A 23,170-nucleotide genomic window follows, 5' to 3' on the forward strand; every position below is an offset into this window, starting at 1 on the left:
GGCTAAACTTTGCTGAGTTTATAGGAAGATGAACTACTCTAGAATTCCTTGTAAGTTTAAATAGTTTTCATGGTACTTTATTAAATAAAAACTAGCACAGAAAATAATATTTGTTTGAATGTCCTAAGTAATGTAATAGATATTCAACTACTCATGTCATGTGGGTAATTCCGAAAGCTGAGCAACTGCTGTTGGTCTCGACCAGTAGCTCAATAGCCTCCCTCCAGCTCCAGGGAACATATGGAAATGCCTATGACATTTTGGTTGTCATAATTAGGGGGGAAAGACACTGGCATGTGCAGATAGCCTCCTCCCTCCCCCACCCTTGTCATGAAAAGGGATTATCCAGCCCAAAATACCAGTAGGGTAAGGAAGCCTGGTACGGAAGGTGATCTGAGCTTTGCCCTGTCTTCTCTGTCTGGTCCATGGTCAGTGATCCTGTCTGCCTGCTCTGAGCTCCCCTGTCTGATGTCACACACTGGCACTTAATCACAGAGGGTCTGGGATAGCACTACCACTATTTCTATTACTTTTGCAGGAGCATAAATCTTACCTTGTCAACTAGGACATAAGATTCAACTGAGTTCTCATGTCCCTTTCTTCCCTGACAGAACGCACTGCAAACAGTCAGCACCTGATATCTTATCTGTCAATATGATTTACCTTATGCTTTCTGTTTCTTGAAAACTTGAAGTGAGGGATTGAAAGCAATCAATCATTGTTTCCCTCTGAGAAAATGTCTTCATTCAATGTCTTTGACTTCTTAAAGGTTTATGAAGTCATCCTTTCCACTTCCCCCTCCAGAGGCATATGAAAAACAAACTCTCTCTAATTTTAAATTGCAAGAAAAAGTTATCATGAGAGAAACACAAATGTGAATTTTTTAACACGCAGTGTTGACAGCCAGCTGTTTTATATTCACTATATGGACAACTGGTTAATTGCTGCTTTTTTGCAATAATAATAATAACTTTAATGCATGTCATTAAATTCCACACTGTTCATAGCTCTGTCACAGTTTGCAGAATCTTTCTTTCATGTCTGCCTCTCCTATACCATTTGCTCATCTATTTTCCTTTTTTCACTTTTATCTCTCCTCTTCCTCCAAATTTAAATGTATTTAGATCACTTCTTGATCTGTCATATGCCTACGTTAGTCATGCTACACACAGTATTCAGAATTAAGAAACTGTTAACCCAGGTTAGTCACTGATATTCTGGTGGAGATGGAGGGGATGTTGGTATTTATTGCAAAAATCAATAAATAAGTAAATAAAAAGGTGAATGCTATTGGCATCTATGTTAGCTCTATATTAACTATGTCAGCTCTATATTTTTCTCTGAAGTACGTTTTTCTTGATTTGCATATCATAATTACAGTCTATAAATTTCACCCTCTCTGACTTATCACCTGGTAGTACCTCTGCCAACAGAGGTATAAGTGGTTCGAAAAAATGTTGGCTTTTAACTAATCATATAATTGAAGGGAGAAAAGAGACAAGAAAATGCAATGGGGAACAGAAGCTCAGATCACACCCAGCAGTGGATAATCTCCAAATCTTGTCTTTGAAAGATGGCCAGAAGGCACTGGGCTGGTCGCCATGCATCTGTGATGCAGGGACCCTCTAACCACCACCCGGCTCAGCTCCAATGTTGCTGCTCAGAATTTGAGAGCTGGAAGGGCCATGACTCTTTGGAGGAGCTACACCTGGGAATAAGCCTCAGCACATGCAACCTGTATCACTTTGGGGAATCAGACATGCCCATGAGATATTCTCCATCGACATCAACAAAGTTGCCCCAGACCCAGGCAGCAACCCTTGCCTTGGGCTCAGAAGTCATGGCGCTGCCGGACACCAAGAGATGGACACTAGAACTCATCCTTCTGTTCTCTCTTGGATTCGTCCTGCTGTTCCTCACACAAGGATTGACATTATGCCTCCTTCATGTCATACCCACTGGTGCCAAACTCCCTGCTTCACATATCCAAATACTCAGTGCTGTCCGGATGCCTTGGCCAAAAGCTCTTCATAGATCCAAGGACCAGGCTACCTGCTTAACCTCTCAGAACTCCAAACCCTGCACGTGTTATCTGCTTTGTCCAAGGACACTGGAGTCCTAACACCTCATCCACAGAGCAGACCGCTGCCTCTTCCTTTACATTGAGGACTCAAGGAAGAACTGGCTTCCTCATGAGCCAACAATCTAAACCCCACTTCCAAACCTACTTGGTCCATAATTCATTCATTCATCCACTTATTCATTTAATTTTTCTCTCTTTCGCTTTCATTTGCTCTGTTTTCCTCCTCTTTCCCTCTCCTTTTCTATCCCCACTAAGATTTTGAACTGCCTCTTCAAATATCCGCTGGACAGCCAGCAAGATGCCTCACCATCACTCAAGGTCACTAGCATCAAAGCAGAATTTCCCATCTTCCATCTCCTCAACCCACCCAACAACCAGTTCCTCCAAGCCTACTCTTCTTACTGCTCTCCAGGACTTCTAGCCTTAGAGGCACCATTTTCACAGCCCATGTTTGGATCCTTTCCCACAAAGTATGACTGACACCAGTGCTCACTTCATGTTCCTGAACTTTCCCAAAGTTCATGTTCAAAGCAGGAATCCCAGGGCTTCCCTGGTGGCGCAGTGGTTAAGAATCTGCCTGCCAATGCAGGGGACACGGGTTCGTGCCCCGGTCTGGGAAGATCCCACATGCCGCGGAGCGGCTGGGCCCGTGAGCCATGGCCGCTGAGCCTGCGCATCCGGAGCCTGTGCTCCGCAACGGGAGAGGCCACAACAGAGAGAGGCCTGCGTACCAAAAAAAAAAAAAGAAAAAAAAAAAAGCAGGAATCCCAATGGCTCAATCCTTATTCAGTAGGCATGGAGGGGATTTGGGGATTTCCACCTTTAAAAGTCTATTCAAGTGAATCCGATGATCTAACAGATTCTAGAACCACTGTGTTAAAAAGTCAGTGAGCCTCTTGTCCTAACTTGCGTTTGTAACATTCAAGCTAGTGGAAAAGGCAGTTCACAGAAATAAACTAACCTTTGTGAGTTAGAATTAAGTGAACAAAGAGAGAGGTAAGAGACCAAATAATTCACAGTGAGTGCTTGGTAGAATTTTCCAGTGGTTCAGGTGGTATGTGGAAGCTAAAAGGGAAAGGGATGGACAAGGGGGAGGGGAGGAAGAGGAGTCGCTGTCCCCCCATCCTGCACTTCATTATTTATGTTAGAAGGTTAAGAACATGCGGTACAGCCAGGAGGTCTGAGATCTAATCTGGAGTCCACCAAGTTTACAGGTGTGTACTACTGACAAGCTTTCTTCAAATGCAAAATCAGGATAAAGATGTGTCTATCAAATAGGAGCCCTGTTAAGAGTCTAAGAGCAATGCATGCTGAGCTCTTAGCACACAGATCTATCTATCTATCTATCTATCTATCTATCTATCTATCTATCTCTATATATATGTATATATATATACACACACACACACACACACACACACAATGATATCTCAATATTGGCTAAGGTCACAATCATATCAGTAAGATTCAGGAAAATGTGACCTCCTTCTATTGTTAAATATCTTCAGAAAATTATATTGCATATATCTGGAAGATCTGGCTGGAAATCACTGTCCTCATCCAAATAGCACCCAACAATTCTAGGTGGAACTAGAAGAAAATATAGTTTCTATCTGTCAAATAACAACTCTGATAACCACTGGAGGAAATAGATTATTACTTATCATTTAAAGGGTATTTTAATGGGATGAATGATAACTAAGGACTCAAAACTTCAAATGCTACCATGTTAATTTAAAAGGGGATGTACAACTGGGGCAAGGAAATACAGAATTGAATCCTGCATGAGGAAAGGAATAGGGTCTAAAAAGCACCAGTCATTTTAGAAGGTAAGGAAAAGGTTATCAGTGTATGAAATGTGTAATTAATATACTATCTATACCTCCATTTATAGACTTATCGTGTCTTAGAGGCTGACCTATGAATCTTCAAATATGCTGGCTATATTTAAACTGCTATGACAAACTGAAATTTGTCAAAACCCGATAAAACAGGTTTCTTTCTAAAAAAGCTAAATGTGATATATTTATACAGAGCTCTCCAAGCATCAGGCTGAATGTATATGATGTGGCATACTCTATAACTATGAAATATACATTTTCCACAAAAATAGATAAGTCCCTGTGTTCTATTTGAAAAATGGTACTTTTCACAAATGTATTTATTAAAAACTAATGTGCCTTTTCTGGCAGAGTTCACTCTCCCTTTGAATGCTATGGAAAAAAAGTTAATAATTTGGGGCTTGAAATTTGACTTATGACCTAATAAAGGTAAAAACAAAATTAACTGAAATTTACAGGAAGATAACAATGCTACAGTAAGACAAATAATTTCACTAGCAATTTACTTATTGCATATGTGTCATGTACACTAAAGGGTTTTATTCAAACTGAATCACCTTTTTCTCCTTCTTTCCAATTCACTTCAAGCCTATACATCTTCTCAAGTTTACCGCTCCTGGATCATGCATTTTCTTTTTGTGTATAAAAAGAAAATTCATGTTTCCTTGACCATGAGCAATGAGCTTAAGATCATATATATTTGCTTCAATCATGCTTTAAAATGATAAAGGCCATTTTAATTATGATTTCCTTGTGAGAAAAATCACCTGTGATTAGAACTATATTTATATTTTTAAGCATTTAAAATTTTTGAATTGAAATATAGTTAATTTACAATGTTGTGTTAGTTTCAGGTATACAGCAAAGTGATTCAGTTATACATATATATATTCTTTTGCAGATTCTTTTCAATTATAGGTTATTATAAGATATTGAATATAGTTCCCTGTGTGATACAGTAGGTCCTTGTTGTTTATCTATTTTATATTTAGTAGTGTGTATATGTTAATCTCAAACTCCTAATTTATCCCTCCCCCACCCCTCTATCCTCCTTGGTAACCTTAAGTTTGTTTTCTATGTCTGTGAGTCTATTTCTATTTTGTAAATAAGTTCATCTGTATCACTTTCTTAGATTCCACATATAAACTATAACATATGATACTTGTCTTTCTCTGTCTGGCCTACTTCACTTAGTATGATAATCTCTAGGTCCATCCATGATGCTGCAAATGGCATTATTTCATTCTTTTTTATAGCTGAGTAAAATTCCATTGTATATATATACCACATCTTCTGTATCCATTCAACAGTCAATGGACATTTAGGTTGCTTCCATGTCTTGGGTATTATAAATAATTCTGCTATGAACATTGCAGTGCATTATCTTTTAGAGTTTTCTCCAGATATATGCCCAGGAGGGGGATTGCAGGATCATATGGTAACTATTTTTTAGTTTTCTAAGGAACCTCCATACTGTAGAACTACACTTTTATTCACCCATGTAAGGCTAATAAAAAAGCCATCAATGTGAAATCTCTATTTACCAAGGTAAATAAATTACACTTTCTTTTCTGACTCAGGGAACACATTTACATTTATGGTTAGGTATAATTCCATTTTATACTCAGTTGTCAAAAGGCATTGTATTATTGTGTGCTTGGTCAAATCTTTATAATGCCAGATTTTTTCTTTTTACACTTTAGAACTTTGATGCTCAAGGTTAATTTGGTTACTTGTTTTTTCTAATTACAAAAGGAAATCTGCATTTTAGAAAGTCTCTGACTAAATATAAATGTAAAATATCATACAGAAAGTAAACCTGGTCCAGATGGAATACTTTATGTATGATTTTTAAGTTTCAGAATTAGCTTATGAAATAATACCTCTGCAATATTTTATAATTTTTAAATTTCAGGATGAGTACGGACAGCAAAAATATCAGGCAGGGAAACAGGGAAAGGAGACAAGGGGAGGGAAAGACAGAGTATATTCTATGCCTCAGTCATCACGCTCCAAACTGCGTGGGCTCAAAAAAACGTGTAAAAGCACTCTCCTCTCCTCAAGGAGCTTTAACTGAGTTACGGCAGAAGCTACAGGATCTCCCTCTGGAGGACAAGACAAAGGAAGCGATACATGACAGGCAAAAAATAACAGTTAAATTTCAGAGAAGACAGCCAGCATCACTGGATGCTCCGTTAGGAGGGAACAAAAGGGTGGGGAAAAGATGAACAACAAGATGGCATAACTGAGTCACTTTGCTATACAGCAGAAATTAACACAACATGGTAAACCAACTATACTTCGTTTAAAAAACAAAACGAAATAAAACAAGGTGGCGTGGTTGTTACCTAAAAGAAAATCTAACAACAGCCGAATGTTGTTGAAAAGTGATAAATTCAACTTAAAAAAAATATTTTTTTTCTAAATTCCATACCATCCACTAAACTATTCCACCGGGGGTGGGGGTGCTGTTGATTTTCTTGTTCACACACATGTGCAGAATTAAAGAATATGTAGATATGAACTTAGGTGACCAAAATGTCATCTATCATTAAAAATGATATTGATAGTGTTAAAGGTTGAGTTGTGCCCCTCCCCAAAAAAGATAGGTTGAAATCCTAAGCCCTAGAACCTCAGAATGTGATCTCAGTTGGAAATAACATTTTTATAGAGGTAATCAAGTTGACATGAGGTCATTAGGGTCTCTGCCTTAACCCGTATGACTGGGGTCCTTCTAAAAAGGGGACATTTGGACACAGAGATGGGTAAGCACAGAGCGAAGCTGATGTGAAGACACATAGCGAGAAGATGGCCATGAGACTAGGGTGACATCTACAAGCCAGGGATGCCAAGGACTGTTGGAAAACACCAGAATCTGGAAGAGGCAAAGAAGGACCCTCCCCTAGCGCCTTCAGTGAGGGCACAGCCCTGCTGACACTTTGATTTCTGGCCTGCAGACCTGTGAGGGAATATACTTCTGTTGTTTTAAAACACTCAGTTTGGTTGATCTGTTACAGCACTCCTAGGAAACTAATACAGATGGTTAGAATCAAAGCATCCCAAGCCAACCTTTTTTTAGAAAGGTTTTTGCATATTATGCAAAATGCATAAATAACAAAAAGTATTTACATAGTTTAATTTCCTAGTGCTGTACTGATTCCATTTTTTAAAAGAATCTTAAATATGAGTTCTGTTTTCTGGCATAGAATTTTTTTTTTTTTTTTTTTGTGGTACGCGGGCCTCTCACTGTTGTGGCCTGTCCCGTTGCGGAGCGCAGGCTCCGGACGCGTAGGCTCAGCGGCCATGGCTCACGGGCGCAGCCGCTCCGCGGCATGTGGGATCTTCGTGGACCGGGCACGAACCCGCGTCCCCTGCATCGGCAGGCAGACTCTCAACCACTGCGCCACCAGGGAAGCCCTGGCATAGAAGTTTGAACAAGGTTTTTTAAAGGAAAATATCTGTAATTAAGGTGCTTTTTCAAGATTGGGGGAGTAGCTGATATTTTTGCAGCTTTAAATTACAAAGTGACATCTTCAGTGAAAACGGATGGTAAGATTTCAAACACTTTAAAATGGCCCCATTGCTGTATGATTTCCAAACCATTATCATAATATTTTAACGATGAGCTCTCATAGTCTTTGGTTCTGCCCACTATAGAATGGAGGCCATTAGCCTAAGTAAATACTTGCCTCATGGAGCTGTTAGGAGCTTGGGTTCTCTTCAGTTAGTCATTTGGACAGGCTTGATAAACCAAGCCCACAGTCAACTGGCCATTAAAGGCACAGAATGAGCTAGATTTGTTGCACCCTCAATATTAATTAAACATGGATAGGGAGCTTAACTGTTCTGAAGAAGTGGACAACCACAGCAATTGAACATGTAAATCATCTCATAATCTTAGAGCTGAACGGGCCCTTGGAGATCACCCATCCATCTAGTCTAACTCTGTTGGGATGGAGGAGAGCAAATTAGAACAGGGACAGGAGCACTATGAAGCTACAGCTGGCATGGAGGAGGACAATTAAAATAATAGCTGCCAGGAGTTGATTGGGAGGAGAATATAGACAAAGACATAGGGTCTGAACAGGAGAAACAGCACATGGAGACACAGGTGGTAAGTTTGAATTCAGCTGGAGAAGATCAGGCCAACACACAGGAAGCAGGAAGGTTGGGAATGATTAATTGATGCCCCTCTTGTCCTGGGGACTTTCTCAGAGCTGACCTTTCATTTTTATCAGCTTGTTGTCTCAGGCTGGGCACTGATTGATGGACCAGGGAGGGAGGGCAGTGAGGGGGGAGAACAGGGCAGAAGAGTGTCACCAGCAGCCGAAGTCCACCTTCCCAGGGTGGGGTTTAGGTACCAACTTTAAGCATTCCCTTAGGCACAGCCTTAGGCAGAATTTCATCATTTGTAAACACCTGTCATTTGAACAGGTTTTGGGAAGGAGGCCATCAATGTGTAACACCTTTCTCTGCTCTCCTAATTGAAACTATAAAAAGTCAAAAAAAATATTTACAAGAAAAACTGGGCAGAGATATTACAGGTGGCAGAGATATGCTTCACATTTCCTTTTTCCCTGTGGGGCTGGACAACGGATACCCTAATGTATGAAATACAACAGAGGAGAGATCCTGAAACCCTTCAGGGGCCCAGCTCAGTGAGAACTATAAGCCCCCAAGGCTGACACATTACTGTACTGAAACAAAACAGAAACAGAAGGAAAACTGCATTCCCACACTCTCAATTCCCCACTACTGAATCCAAAGACGTTTCCAGTATGCTGTGCTCTCCCATAGCTGCCTCAGGGATGTGAGAATACCTGTAGCACCCGCTGGTGTACCAGAGCAAGCAGAGCGAGCTGTGATCATCTTCAAGGAGTCGTCTTCCAGGATATCACTGAGATGCGCGTTAGGACAAATACGCTCTATGCCACCATCAGCCTCCTTGTGTGTCTAAGGTATGTCCACTTCAGAAAAGGGTCAGAAAGGCAGGTTTCCATACTGCTTTTGTTTTGCCAGAAAAAAATCCATTCTTTTCACTTCGAGTACAGGAAAGGCAGAATTTACATTTGCCTCTGTGCTCTCCGATTTCTTGTTTTCTTATCTCTTTGCCTTTCTGTCGAAAAACATTTATCATCATCATTGGATGATGTGGGAATAGAGCCATGCTTCACAAGTGGGGATGATTCTGCTCCCCAGGGGACATTTGGTGATGTCTAGAGACAGTTTTGGTGTCCCAACTGGGAGGTGAGGTGTTACTGGCATCTAGTATACGGAGGTCAGGCCTGATGCCTCTACCCTACATCCTAGAGTGCAAAAGATAGCCCCCCCAGAAAAGAACCCCAAAGAATTATCTGACCTAAATGTCAATAATGCTGAGGTTAAGAAACCCTGAGACAGAGGGAAAAAGGAAGAGTCGTTAAAAAAGTGCTTGCAGCCATAGCACAAGGAGAAGCCTCAGAGCACCATGAATAGGTAGGATCTCCTTGAAACAAAGAGGCATAAACTTGGAAAGATGTCTTCTAAAGAACCCCTGAATACTACCTGCTTTGGGTTGAATGGCAGCCTCACCAAAAAGATATATCTACCCAGAACCTGTGAATGTGACCTTATCTAGAGAAAGGATCTTTGCAAGTCTAATTAAGGATCTCAAGATGAGATCCCCCTAGATTATCTGATGAATCCTAAATCCAATGACAAGTATCCTTATACAAGAAAGGTGAGGGAGATTTGAGACACTCTGACACATGGAGAGGATGATATGAAGATGAGGGAGAGAACAGTGATGCACCAACAAGCCCAGGAACTCCTGGAGTCACCAGAAGCTGGAAGAGGCAGGAAGGTTCCTTCCCTAGAGCCTCTGAAGGAAGTGTGGCCCTGCTGGCACCTCGATTTCAGACTACTGACCTCCAGAGCTGTGAGAGAATAAATATCTCTTGTTTTAAGCCACTAAATTTGTGGTAATTTATTACAGCAGCCCTAGGAAATGAATATGCCACCCAAAGGATCGTATGTTCAGACTTAACTTGTATGCTTTCTAAAGGACAGAACTGCCTGGTCTAAATGTGACTTCCAAATGAATTCTTTGAGATCTGCCTTTATAATCCAAGTGTGTTTCTCAGAGCTAAGTGACTCCCTTAACCAATGGTAACATTTACTGTAAACAGAAGATAATCACACTTGGTGACCCAAATCACACTTTAGACCCAACGCTCTAAGACAGCCTCTTTTCTCAAAGGGTAGACAAATTTTAGGCGGTATATTCATAAGCTTCAGGAGTCTTAAAATGAGAGTACATGCATTCTAATCTATCTTGAGAAGTTTTAACATTAACATCAGACAAAATTAAAATCATTTTAACCAAGCCCTTAGAACTTGTCACTATCACTGTGACAAGTGATAAAAACTAAACTCCAAGTGGTTTAAGCCAAAAGCAAAAGGTTTAAAATATTTTGTCACTGGGAAGTACAATATGAGAAACCCAGATTCAAGCACAGATAAGCCCAGGGATTCAAAGTATGCTGTAAGAATTCAACAGTGCTGATTTGTAGTTGTGATAGCCTCTGATGTGCCTTATACTTCAGCAGACACCACATGGTGACAAAATGGCTGCACATAGCCTATAGTGACATCATCCTTCAAGCTTATGATTGCAAAGAAAAGAGATTAGCCTTGTTTCTTTCAGGGCATATTTTAACGTCCTTTAAGGCCACTAATTAGCTGCACTTGGGTCGTTTACAGAACCCTGGAGCAAGGAGACTGGATACTCTTATTAGGCTTCCTGGGTCACCAGCCTGACTGCAAGATATAAGAAATAGAGGTCATGTGCATTACTTTCCTTTGGCTGCTATAATAAAATGCCATAAATTTGGTGGCATAGATGAATAACATTTTATTCTCTCAAAGTTTTGGAGATAGTTCTGCCACAGACCAGTTGGGTGATCTTGGCTAAATCACATAAACTCTCCAAGCTTCAACTCCTCCTCTGTAAAATACTGAAAATAATACCTACACCTTAATGCCACTGAGAAAACAAAACTGAGATGATGTATGTGAAGAGCTGAGTACTCAGTAAGGGCACAGTAAACGCCGTCTCCTATTACTGTTGTTGTCCTCGTTATCTTATGACAAATTAGGTCATTAAAGTTACATCGAATAAGCACAATGCCAAGTTTTCCATTACAGGGAAAGTTTTCCGTAAAGAAGGAGGAACCCAGGAGTCACATTTAAGCAGCGACAGAAGGAAGAGTCAGCAGAAGGATGGCACATATTAAGATTTTGATGCTGAAAGGGACTGCAGGGATGAGCCAGCCTACTCTTCTCCCTGACTCTGCTCTCCAAATGCACTGTCAAGATAACTGATAGATAACCAAAGAGGCTAATTGGTTTGTTCAAAGTATCCCTTCTTTGTTATTTACAGAAATGTTAGAAGCGTGGATAAATCTGTGTGTGTAGTAGAAAATTAGAATTGCTGGAATGGCAGGCGGTAGGCGCAGACAACAGGATCAGTTCAGTGCATCCTTAGGTGCTAATCTTGTTTTTCTAGCACCTTCTGGGAGAAAATGCTAATGCATGCCGATAGATGTCTGAAGGTCTGAGTCTTCTGCTTCTTCCCGGGTATGTAGACAAACTATAATCCCAGCCTCCTTGCAGTTGGTTGAGGCCATGTGACCTAGTGGTGGCCACTGGGAGGAAGGGAGGCATGTCATTTCCTGGCCTGGCACATGTAGATCTCCTCTGCATGATCCTCCACACTTTCTTCCACGCTGTTCTGGAGGTGTGGGTTGAAGATGGAGGCACCACAAACAGAACACCCTGGGTTCCTGGATGGCAGCACAGAACAGAGCCCCTACAGCTGCTGCCCTGGACAATCATCACATAAGTAAGAAATAAGGCTTCTGAGTGTGTGTTTAGCTACTGAGAGTGAAGGGCTGTTTGTTAACAGCATTGATTCAATGTGACTAATATTCTCTGAAACTAGTAAAATCTGAGTCCTCATCTACACAAAATGTACATCAGCAACTATAAATCCCCCAGGAAGTTATGAGAAAAGGAAAGTAAATGTGTTTCAATAAACAGGTAGATAAAACAGCTCCTGACAGGGAATTTTCACCAAGGGAGTGGAAGAGACAAGAATCTGGGGATGAGTGGTGACACTATGGGTTCCCAACCTATGGGTCACAGTCTAGGGAGGACCATGAAATTATAGCCCAGGGAGTCAAAATTAACACTGTTGTCAAAACAACCAAATATTGTCCTAAGAAAAGCAAAAACAAAGACAAAGAATTACACTGCATTATCCTGTGTTCACTCACCAGGAAATACTCACTGAGAACTTGATCTCTACTAGTAGCAGGTGACAAACTTTTCCTTAAAGGATCAGATAGTAAATACTTTAGGATTTGTATCCCAGACATAACCTGATATAACTGGTCAACCCAGTTGATGTAGCAGCCATAGACAACATCCAAAGGAATGCACATGTCTGTGTTCCAATAAGATGTATTAATGACGACCATGGGCTGGCAATATGCAAATGAATGGGCATGGCTGTGTTCCAGTAAAACTGTAACTATGATCGTCAAGTCTTAGTTTTTGAAACCCTGAAAGGTTTTAATAAAGATCTCTAAACTCTTTAATCTCTAAGATCCCTGCCACTTCTATAACACTATGATTTCAAGAACATATTTGATAAAGAAGGCAAAAAAGAAATAAAGTTTAGAATCATGACTGTGGATAACTAAATGGGAGATCAGTCTCCCCTGTCCAATATAAATATAAGACAAGATTTAAAAAATTAATTAATACAAATATCTCATTTGAATAGTTACTCTAAATTACTAATTAAAATATCATTCTTTAAATTATTCAGAAGAATTCCAACAGAAGGTAGTTGTATCAAATTGTTATGACCCATTAGAGAGGGTACTGGTATTATAAATTTGAGTCTATTTTTAAATTTAATTTCATATTAATAAAATGAAGCCATTTATACTCAAGGATCCCAGCAGCTTCTTTAGAAATGGCCACTAAGGGCTCATACACGTGTTTGGTTAAATATACAAAGGAATCTAAAGAGGAAAATACCCCAAGTATATCAAAGATCTTCTGGATTCAATCAAGAAATGTTAACATCACAGATTCAAAAAGTGGCTTCTTCAAAACATGTGGAAGCCGAGGCAGTGATCACCTAACCTAGGGTTTCTCAACCTTGGTGCTATTAGCATTCCGAGCCAGGAAATTCTTTGTTGAGTGGGGAGGGGCTGACCTGTGCATTGTAAAACATTTAGCAGTGTCCCTGGCCTCTACCCACTAGATGCCACTAGCACGTCCCCCTCCAGTGGTGACAACCAGATGTTTTCAGCAGGTAAAACAGCCCCTAATTGAGAAACACCGAGTTAGAAATGACTGGAGTTGAAAGGCAATTCCCCAAACCCAAATATACAAGAAACAAAGTTAACATTTACCTTAACTTTGGAGAGAATTCTCCACCGATATTGACCAGGTCGTCAGAGACTCAACAGTTTTCGATTTAGAAACCAGAGAGAGGCAGGTGGTAAACTGGAACACAGATTGCAATTTTTCTGCTTATTCCAGCAGTCGTGAGTGAGAAACAAGCCGTGAATGCCTTTCCCTCAGTAACAAAACAATATAAAAATGGATTTTGCGCTATTTCCCAAAAGACGGTTAGGAAGACGTTGAGGTGAAATGAGCCGCAGTCTCTTTGTGTCTTAGGGCCGTGCTCAGCGCACCTCTACCTCGGGCCGTCCCAGGCACGATCCCAGATGGGCAAATGCTGTCAATTTGTCTTAGGGCCGGCTGCAGTTTTATAGTTTCCAAAAAGCTCGTTCTTGTAACATAACCGCCGTGATCAAGGCAAGAAGAAAAGTGACGCTGAAGAGCTGGATCTGTTACCATGACAAGAAGTAGGAGAAATGCCTGATGGGAAGCCTCCACATCCTCTATCACTGTGCCTGAAAGTGACTGGTTTCCAAGACGTGATGTCTACATTTCAGCACACGGTGAGTTGCAAGGAGATTTATCACAGCCTCCAAATGGAAAGTCACCTTATAAATGACGTCACATGAATATTGGACTCTCCAATAATTGATGAAAAACAGATTTTGTTTCCTTCAAAGTAACTCTTGGTCTTTCACTTTAACACACTGAGGTATGTTTGAAAATCACAATATTCCATATAGAGCCATTCTACCTCGTGGTATATTTATATGTGAATATTTTTGTGGTGATGCTAAGAGACTTACCTCAAACAGAAAATGTTCACTGGGGGTAATAATAACCATGTACTGACCCGATCCTTGCTCAACTCTTGACTGCTTCAGAAACTCCACTAGTGACGTCTCAACTTTATTAGGGAGAAAAAGGGAAAAAGAACTCTTGATTCGGGGTTCTGATGATGCCTGTTCCGGACCGTGGTCAGTATCAAGCTTATTAGGCAGTCTGACCTCACAGTTCGTTTTCTCACTCTAAAGCCACTTCACAAAAGTCCATTTCTCTTTTCAGTGGGTTTCCGCGTGGTTCCACAAGCTGAGCCACAAGGCACAACCACGTTGGATGGACAACGTGCTCCTGTGAATAATGCCGGCAGCCCATGGCCCACACTGCCCTCACCGCTTGGGCAGGAAAAAGAGCTGGGACCCTTCTTCTCCTCTCACTAAAAACAGAAGTTGGGATCATCAAGTCACTGTGTAGGGACCACCTTGGTGTGAGGAAGGGAAGATGGAAGGATGCACCACGGGTGTGCATCATGCTCCCGCTGTAGCTGGGAACTGTGCTGGCTGAAGTACACACACTAGTGCATCGAATTTGGGGGTCATTGACTGGGGTGGGGGGGCTTAGAACTCTGTGAAAATCACTAAATAGAAGAAACAAAAGAAAGGAACCTTGTTCAACAACTGCTTTCTCATTACTGATCCTAAAACAATGTCCAGGCAGAAGAATTTAGGGCAGAAGAAAAGTGCAAAGCAGTATCAAGCAGACAGGTGACTGGTACATAAGAAAGGAATGGATCAGAGTCAGGAAATATCTATACTGTCCTAGAAACTTCCTGTGGGGTGAGAGTGTGCACACGTGTGTTTTAGGATGCCTCTTCCAGCAGGCATTCCTCACGGCTCTAGTCGCTGGGTTTCATTACTTTCCCTCTCTTGAATTTAGGGACAAAAATATGAAATTCACCCACTCCCTACTAATGATAAGTTTTAAAAAGTTTCAGAGTGAACATATTTATTAAATATCAAGGGATTCAAACTTTCACAGACATTTGTCTTGAGTCTATCACCTGCCAGGTAACTGCATCTAATGATCTACTTTCACCTAATACTGAGGAGACAACAATTCAAACCCTCCTCACAGCACAGAGTGAATTTCAATCTGAGACAAGAGGGGCTCGTCAGAAATAAAGGCTGAGGCTATGAAATGCATCCAAGGGTCATCAGCCCCAACAGACTCAAGGTGGGTTACAAAGAGGTGACAGTTAAAGTGAGACCGAAGGAGTGACAGTCTTCTTCTAGATTGAGAAGAGGATGGGGTTAAAATTGTTCACAAGAAAGAGAACATGAGTAGATGCTAAAAGATGGGAAATGGCCTCCAGTCTGGGAAGCTATAAGCAGCTTGGCATTACAGACACAGGGAAGCATCCCGAAGTGATGGGGAGCTGCCACTGGGAAGTGGACCCTGCTGTCAGGCAGAGAGGGGCCAGGTCAAATGAAGCCTTGTCTGGTGTTAAATAAGGGCTGTCACTAATTCTCAGTTCTAATTCTCTCCACTGTTTATGCAAATTGCTTTTCCTTCCTCATCTTCATTTCCTCATTTTCCCATGTTTCAACAATTACTTTCTATCTTCAAAGAGAGAAGGAAGGAGAAAAGTTTTAGCCTACTGTACCCAAATTAATCTGGATGGTCCCTGGAGAAAACAATATTTCTACCACATAACTGAAGGTGTACAAGTCATAAACGCTTCTGCTTCTCATGATCTTAAAGTGCACTGTCCAGCTGGGTAGCAGCAGCTCTGCTGAGTTCTTGAATGGTGGTTAATCCAAATTCACATGTGCTCTAAGACTGAAATACACCCCAGAGTTTGAAGACTTAATACAATTAAAATAAAGAAATGTATCTCATTAATTTTTTGTAATTATTGCATGTTAAAATGATATTATTTGAGATATAACAAGCAAAATATATTATTAACAATAATTTCCCCCAAAGGGATTAAGAGGTACCAACTACTATGTATAAAATAAATAAGTTACAAGGATATATTGCACAGCACAGGGACTATAGCCAATATTTTATAATAACTATAAATGAAATATAACCTTTAAAAATTGTGAATCACTATGCTATATACCTGAAACTTATATAATATTGTATATTAACTATACCTCAATAAAAAAAAATTGTCCCCTGTTTCTTTGTACTTGTTTCAATGTGACCATCAGATAATCTTAAACTACTCATGAGGCTCACATTATGTCTTTACTGGACAGTGCTGTTTGTAACACCAGTACAGCCCTTTCTTGATCAGTGTGCCTAATCTTTTTTGTTACCCTTAGAAACGGTCATTTAACTTAAAATAAAGTATTCATAGAAATCAAAAGGACAACTTAACTGGAGACATGTATGAAAAAGCAGTCTGTCCTGAAGAATTCCCAGAGTCCTCTCTCCACAGTGAGTGAAAGGTAGGCTGCAGAGCATCGTACACAACCACAAAGCACAACAGAGGAGGGTCACGCTGTGTGTACCCACCGCACCACGTGGTCTGACGTCTGTTATTAGGGCCGTGTTGTCAAAGCTTCCATTCGGAAAGCCCCTGTCGTCCTGCTTGGCCCTATGTCATCAGACTGTGCTCTCTCTTACCAGGAGGTGATGCTGATGAGTTTTCCAAACCTCAATAAGAACACTTCAATTTCATCAGTAACCTCAACCTGATTTCCACCAAAAGGTAGTCATGACAATGAGAAGCAATAATGAGGAAACTACAGTTAGTTCCCTTGCCCCTAAAATAACATTATACACACAGTAATGGCAAATGCATCTCCTGATTTTTTGCAGCTATTTATTTTGAAATACCATTGAGAAAAGTTGCAAGCAAAGTTCAGTGGACTCTCATAAACCCTTCACCTAGATTCTTAGAGTTCCCTCATTAACATTTTATTGTATTTGTTTTATCATTCTTTCTCTCTGTGTGCATGCATGCATGTGTGTGTGTGTGCATGTGTATGCCCATAAACACATATACATATATGTATATACACATACAGTAATTTTTTAAATCACTTCAGGATAAGTTTCAGAAATGATACTCTTCACCCTTATTTATCTCAGAAGGTTTGTCCAAAGAACAAAGACATTCTCCTTCATAACCACATTACAGTTATCAAAGTCAGGACATTAATATTAATACATTTCTACTATCTTCTCTGCAGACAGTAAAATTTTACCAGTTGTCCCAAGAGTGTCCTTTATAACAAGAAAAAAATTTTTTCCTGTTCCAAGATGCAATTTGAATCAAATGTTTCATTCAGTTGACATGTGTATTTTTTTTTCCCTTTATGATGGAATAGCTCTTCTTTCTTTTGACTTGGTGATTTTTGAAGAGTAGAGACCAGTTTTTTTGTAGAATGGCCTTCAGGTTTGGTCTGTGTGATGGTTCCTCATGATGAAACTGGTTATAATTTTTGGCTTTAATATCATGGAAATCTTGCTGTGGCCTTTTCAGTGCATCTAATCAGGAAGCTTATACTAACTCTTTGTCCCATTCCTAGTGAAAGTACCTTTAACTAGTTGGTTATCATGGTATTGGCCAGCTATCTTCATTATCAAGTCACAAGTTTTACTCTGGCAATTAATACGTATTTTATAGGGAAAGACTTTGAGACTATATAGATATCTTGGTCATCATCAAACTCTCACCCACAAATTTTGCATCCATTGATCATTTTTGTCTGAATCAGTTTTTAGTGTGAGGGTTGTCAAATTATAATTTTCTAATTAAGTCATTCCTTCAACATTTATTAGTTGGCATTTTAGAGTAAGGAAGAGCAGTCCCTTCTGTCTCATTTGTTTATTTATTCATTTATTTTTATGTTACTATTTACTCATAGTATTTACTCATAGTTGATTCACTGTGCTATAACCTGATACTATCATTACTTATTCTAACAATCAAATTGTCCCAGATTGCTTCAGTGAGCCCATGTCAAGCTGGCTCCTATATCCTTTTGACCTGCTCTCATCATTCTTTGAATACTCCCTTAATTTCTGAAACATCAAAATCTTCCAGGCTTATCTGGAACTTTGGTTGTCCAGGCCCTGGAATCAGCCTACTTCTCCAAGAAGGCTTAGTTCTTTTTTTTTTTTTTTTTGGCCAAACAGCATGTGGGATCTTAGTTCCCGACCAGAGATCCACGCCCCCTGCAGTGGAAGCTCAAAGTCCTAACCACTGGACCACGAGGGAAGTCCCAAGGCTTGGTTCGTTTTAATGGAGAATGAAATTTAGAAACCAAGTACTGGGTATTAAGTGTGCTCATTGCTATTGGAATGAAAATATTCTAGACCTCCTCAGCCAAAGGTGGGAAACTAGGAAATCAATGCACGTGTATATGGAAACATACGTTGGCACACACACATATCTGCACATTTCACTTTTTCAGCACACACAATATGCCAAATAATATACTATACTCTGAGAATCAAAATAAGCATAATCCTATAGAATGATCTATATATTTTATAAAAGATTATTTAAAACCAGAGCTTTAAAATGGTATTCTGCATTAACTGCTGATCATTCTGAGTTCTTATTAATACACTCATAATTTTACCAATGATCAACTCATTTAAAGACTTCACTTATATTACCAAATTGCAGTGGAAAGACAAATCATTGTCCAGTGTGATGAAATAATTATAAGAAGGCATTATTTATTGTTATCACTTTTAAAAAACAAAAGCAATTAACATTTGTTGCGAAAGTACTACGCCTTATCTCTTGTGCATGCCTTACTTTATTTAATTCTAGCAAAGACAGTATGGGGTTGGTAGTGTTTTGTGGTCATTCCACAGATGAGGAAACCCACAGTTGCTGGGAGTCACAGAGCTAGGTAACAAATCCACGTCTATGGACCTTCAAAGTGCTTTACCAATATTAGTTTTCTGGGGGGTATTGGCTTATTTTAAAGCCCTGGTGAATAAAACATAAACCTAATATTAAACCCTAGATCTAAAGTTTCCTGAATGTTCACAAATATCAGCGTCACATAAGAGAAGAAAATAATATAAAGTTCTCTCCAATCACCTCTTAGAACTCTAGTAGATGAGGGTGATTAAAGAATTTTTCTGAACTACACACAGCCCAAGGATTCTGGCATGCTCCATGGGGAATTCCAGAATCTTGGTGAAGTGGGTATTTATGCCATGACCCTGTCCTTCTCCAAGGAGACCCTTCTAAAAGACTAAAAGGACGAAGTGGGCCTTTGTGGTTCAGATCTGCCACTAAAATAAACACTCCATCCAGGCATAAGCATCTCAGGTTCCTCCTCCTCCAAACCACAAAAAAACACAAGTAGGTAAATTTCATTTTTTATCTGTCATCACTAATTCTTTGTTATATGTGTTTTTTTTGTTTTGTTTTGTTTATTTATTTGTTTTTTTATTTTTTTTTTTGTGGTACGTGGGCCTCTCACTGCTGTGGCCTCTCCCATTGCAGCACAGGCTCCGGACGCACAGGCTAGGCAGCCATGGCTCACGGGCCCAGCCGCTTTGCGGCATGTGGGATCTTCCCGGGCTGGGGCACGAACCCGTGTCCCCTGCATCGGCAGGTGGACTCTCAACCACTGCGCCACAAGGGAAGCCCTATATGTGGCTTTTAAGCCATAGAGTCATATTTATTTAATTATAAATAATAAAGAGGAAACAAAGATGTTTTTCTAAAGGGTCTGATTTTTACAAGAATATGGTGGCTGGATGCATCACAGTAAATAATCAATGACGATTCTAACTAGGGGGGAAAGGCCACTTCCTAACATTGAGGAAATGTCCTTTGAATTATCTATCATTTGGGGAAGAGTAAATCAGGATGATACCCATGAAAGGAGGAGAGGCCGCACAGTAGGAAAGGGGCTAATTGGGAATTAAAACAGGTGATGACTCATGTCAAAGAGGGCAGCCAGGCGGCCCGCAGCCTGACCCGCTGAGGAAGGAACGGCCTGTTCTGGCTTGATTAATACCTTCACATACATCTGTCTTCATCCCCTCAAACACGGAGCTAATTGAGATGGAAAATGAAAGTTTGAGAAAAATAAATTGCACCTACCTGGATCAGAGACAAATCCTCAAGCTGTAATCTGAAGAGGTAGTTTCTACAAAATACAAAAAGAGAGCAGTTTCATTTTTAATAGACCTAAAAAATTACAGTTTGTAAAAATTATGAGAATAAGGGGAAAAAAACCAACAATTTTTGGCTTCTGAAGCAATCTCCTGCTAAGACTGTGTGTAACACAGTTTTCCTTGGAACTCAGAGTTCAAAGAGGCATTCAATACATCAACAGAAACACACATTTGAGACTGGTGAGAAAGCTAAGGAATAAAGGGGTGGGGACGAAGGTATATCTCAATTATTAATCAGCTCTCTTAATCGATGTGAAATGGACAAATGGAAGTGGGTCTTTAATGCTGAAACTGAGTTTAAGTTAAGCAAGATGATATAATACCTTCACAAGCCTTCATCCTGACAGATCACCTACATTCACCATGTTGTATAATTAAAACACATCCAGGTTCTGAATTCACCAATGGTCTGAGCATTACGCCACTCTGCCTCGCTGGATGGATTCAGTGTGTAATAAGTTTAGAAGCACGAACTTGTCTGTCTGTTTGAAAGAGTCAGCTATGGCTGCCCAAGCGTGAAAGAGGAAGTCAGAGAAAAGGAAGCGATTAGCTTTCAACAACGAAGGGGAAAAACGGTGAAATGCACAACAGAGATCCGCAGAGCACGGGGGGAAATGTAGAGAGCAGTCACGTGAGACTTTGGACTGCACTGTTGTAACTTTTAGAAACAAGGGATTGGCCTCCAGCTCAAGCCATGAACGAACGTCTCCTTAACATCATGCAGATGAGAAGCTGGTGCAGCAGGAAAGCAACCCAGGGATGGATGCAGGAGAAAATCCGCCCAGGTGTGAGCAACGAAGGTGGGAGAAATTGGCATGTAGTGGGAAGCAGCCCCTAAGAACGCATGAGTGGGGAGGGGTCTCGGAGAAGCTGAGGCTATTGTTATAATGGACTGGTCCAAGGTGATTACTGTGGCATCAGGAGAATAACAAAACTCTCCCGGCACCCGCAAGAAACAAAAGTAAATGACTTTCATTCTCTGGGAAGGTGGGCAGATGTCAGAAGTGAACACGCTGTCCCAGTAGAGGTGACAAGGGGCAGCCACGACAGGCCATGGGCACAGCCCTGAGAGAACCAAGAAACATCCCTATAGTGTGGATGCAACTGGGAGCACAAATCAACAGGGATGACTCCATCCCGGGCAGGCTGCTACCAGTAGCACGCATGCACACACTGCTGGAGGAAGAGAAGGGATTCCATTCACCTTTAGGGCAGGCTCACGAGTCCCAGGCAGCACCCCCTGCACGCTCAGGGTTCTCACAATGTGTTCCCCGCCATGGGAACACTGCCATCCTGCACGCTGAAAACTGCCTCCTCAACCACTACAATGGCTTGTTGACCACACTTTTTCTGAGCCTCCAGTTTAACCTCTGAAACACCACCAGAGAAGCAGTGCGTGGCACGTGGCGCTTCCCTCACAAAGCCATTGGGGGAAGCGTCCCCTCTCTTTCCTTACAGTCGAATCAGCCCTCTACGCAGAGCTCAGGATGCCTTTGAGGAGGGAATGTGGCAGCAGAGTCTACTTCTGTTTAGTCGGCCCCCTTGGAGAGGCAAATTTTCCACCAGAAAGTTCGTCCTGCGGTGGAAGGAATGAGAACTCAGCGCAGATACCGGGAGCGGAGCCGAGCTGCCAAGGTAAACGCCACGGGAGGCCGCCTGGCATTCGAAGAGTCGCCAGGCTCTCACGTGATGTGGAACAGATACCAGCACAACTGCTCTAAGAGACGTTAGAGATCTACACGTACACACAGCTACAAGTTTCAGATGAGGGGTTTAGAAGAGGCCCCAGAGGCAATTACTGGCCCCAACGCACGCGCACTCATTGCCTGTATGAGCACCACGGCTCCCTACCCTCAGGCTGGCTTCATCGTGGGCCTCCATCTGCAGGAAGCTGCCAACAGTCCCTGCCCCTCCACTACGGGGGGCAGTGTTGCATAGTGGTTAAGGACATTTGTGTCCAGCAACAGATGAATGGATAAAGAAGATGTGACACATATATACAATGGAATATTACTCAGCCATAAAAAGAAATGAAATTGAGTTATTTGTAGTGAGGTGGATGGACTTGGAGAGTCTGTCATGCAGATTGAAGTAAGTCAGAAAGAGAAAAACAAATACCGTATGCTAACACACATATACGGAATCTAAGAAAAAAAAAAAAAGGTCATGAAGGACCTAGGGGTAAGATGGGAATAAAGACACAGACCTACTAGAGAATGGACATGAGGACACGGGGAGGGGGAAGGGTAAGGTGGTACGAAGTGAGAGAGTGGCATGGACATATATACACTACCAAACGTAAATAGATAGCTAGTGGGAAGCAGCCACATAGCACAGGGAGATCAGCTCGGTGCTTTGTGACCACCTAGAGGGGTGGGATAGGGAGGGTGGGAGGGAGGGAGACGCAAGAGGGAAGAGATATGGGAACATATGTATATGTATAACTGATTCACTTTGTTATAAAGCAGAAACTAACACACCATTGTAAAGCAATTATACTCTAATAAAGATGTTAAAAAAAAAAAGAACATTTGTGCAAAGGCCAAAGCTCTGCCACCAGACAACCTGGGGGTGGGGGTGGAAGCTGAGCACTGTATGCTTCAGTCTTTTCAACTGTAAAAGGGAGCTACCCCCTGATGTTGTTGTGAGGTTTAAAGCCAAGGAAAACACTTAGAATGGTGTCTGAGCCATTATCAGCACACAAATAACAGTAGCTACTTCTAGGCAGTTTACAGAAAATATTAAAATTTCCAGCCACGTTGAAATTCTCAGCATCTTTTCCATTTAGGGAAGAGGAAAGAGCATTTCCTCCCTCCAGCAATGGCAGGTTACGGGCAGA

The 23,170-nt window shown here is 41.1% G+C and overlaps 1 protein-coding gene across 3 annotated transcripts in view; it reads right to left on the reverse strand.

Moving 5' to 3' along the window:
* SEMA5A (semaphorin 5A) overlaps positions 1-23,170 on the reverse strand; it is a 493,904-nt gene that overhangs the window by 222,455 nt on the left and 248,279 nt on the right. For all 3 annotated transcript variants that reach the window (XM_081231009.1, XM_081231008.1, XM_081231010.1), the window contains one exon: positions 20,258-20,303. In XM_081231009.1, the coding sequence (XP_081087135.1) occupies positions 20,258-20,303 (46 nt within the window). The remainder of the gene's footprint in view (positions 1-20,257; positions 20,304-23,170) is intronic.

This window comes from Mesoplodon bidens (genome assembly GCF_964165515.1).
Source record: "Mesoplodon bidens genome assembly, chromosome: 4".
In the NCBI taxonomy this organism is placed as follows: Eukaryota; Metazoa; Chordata; class Mammalia; order Artiodactyla; family Ziphiidae; genus Mesoplodon; species Mesoplodon bidens.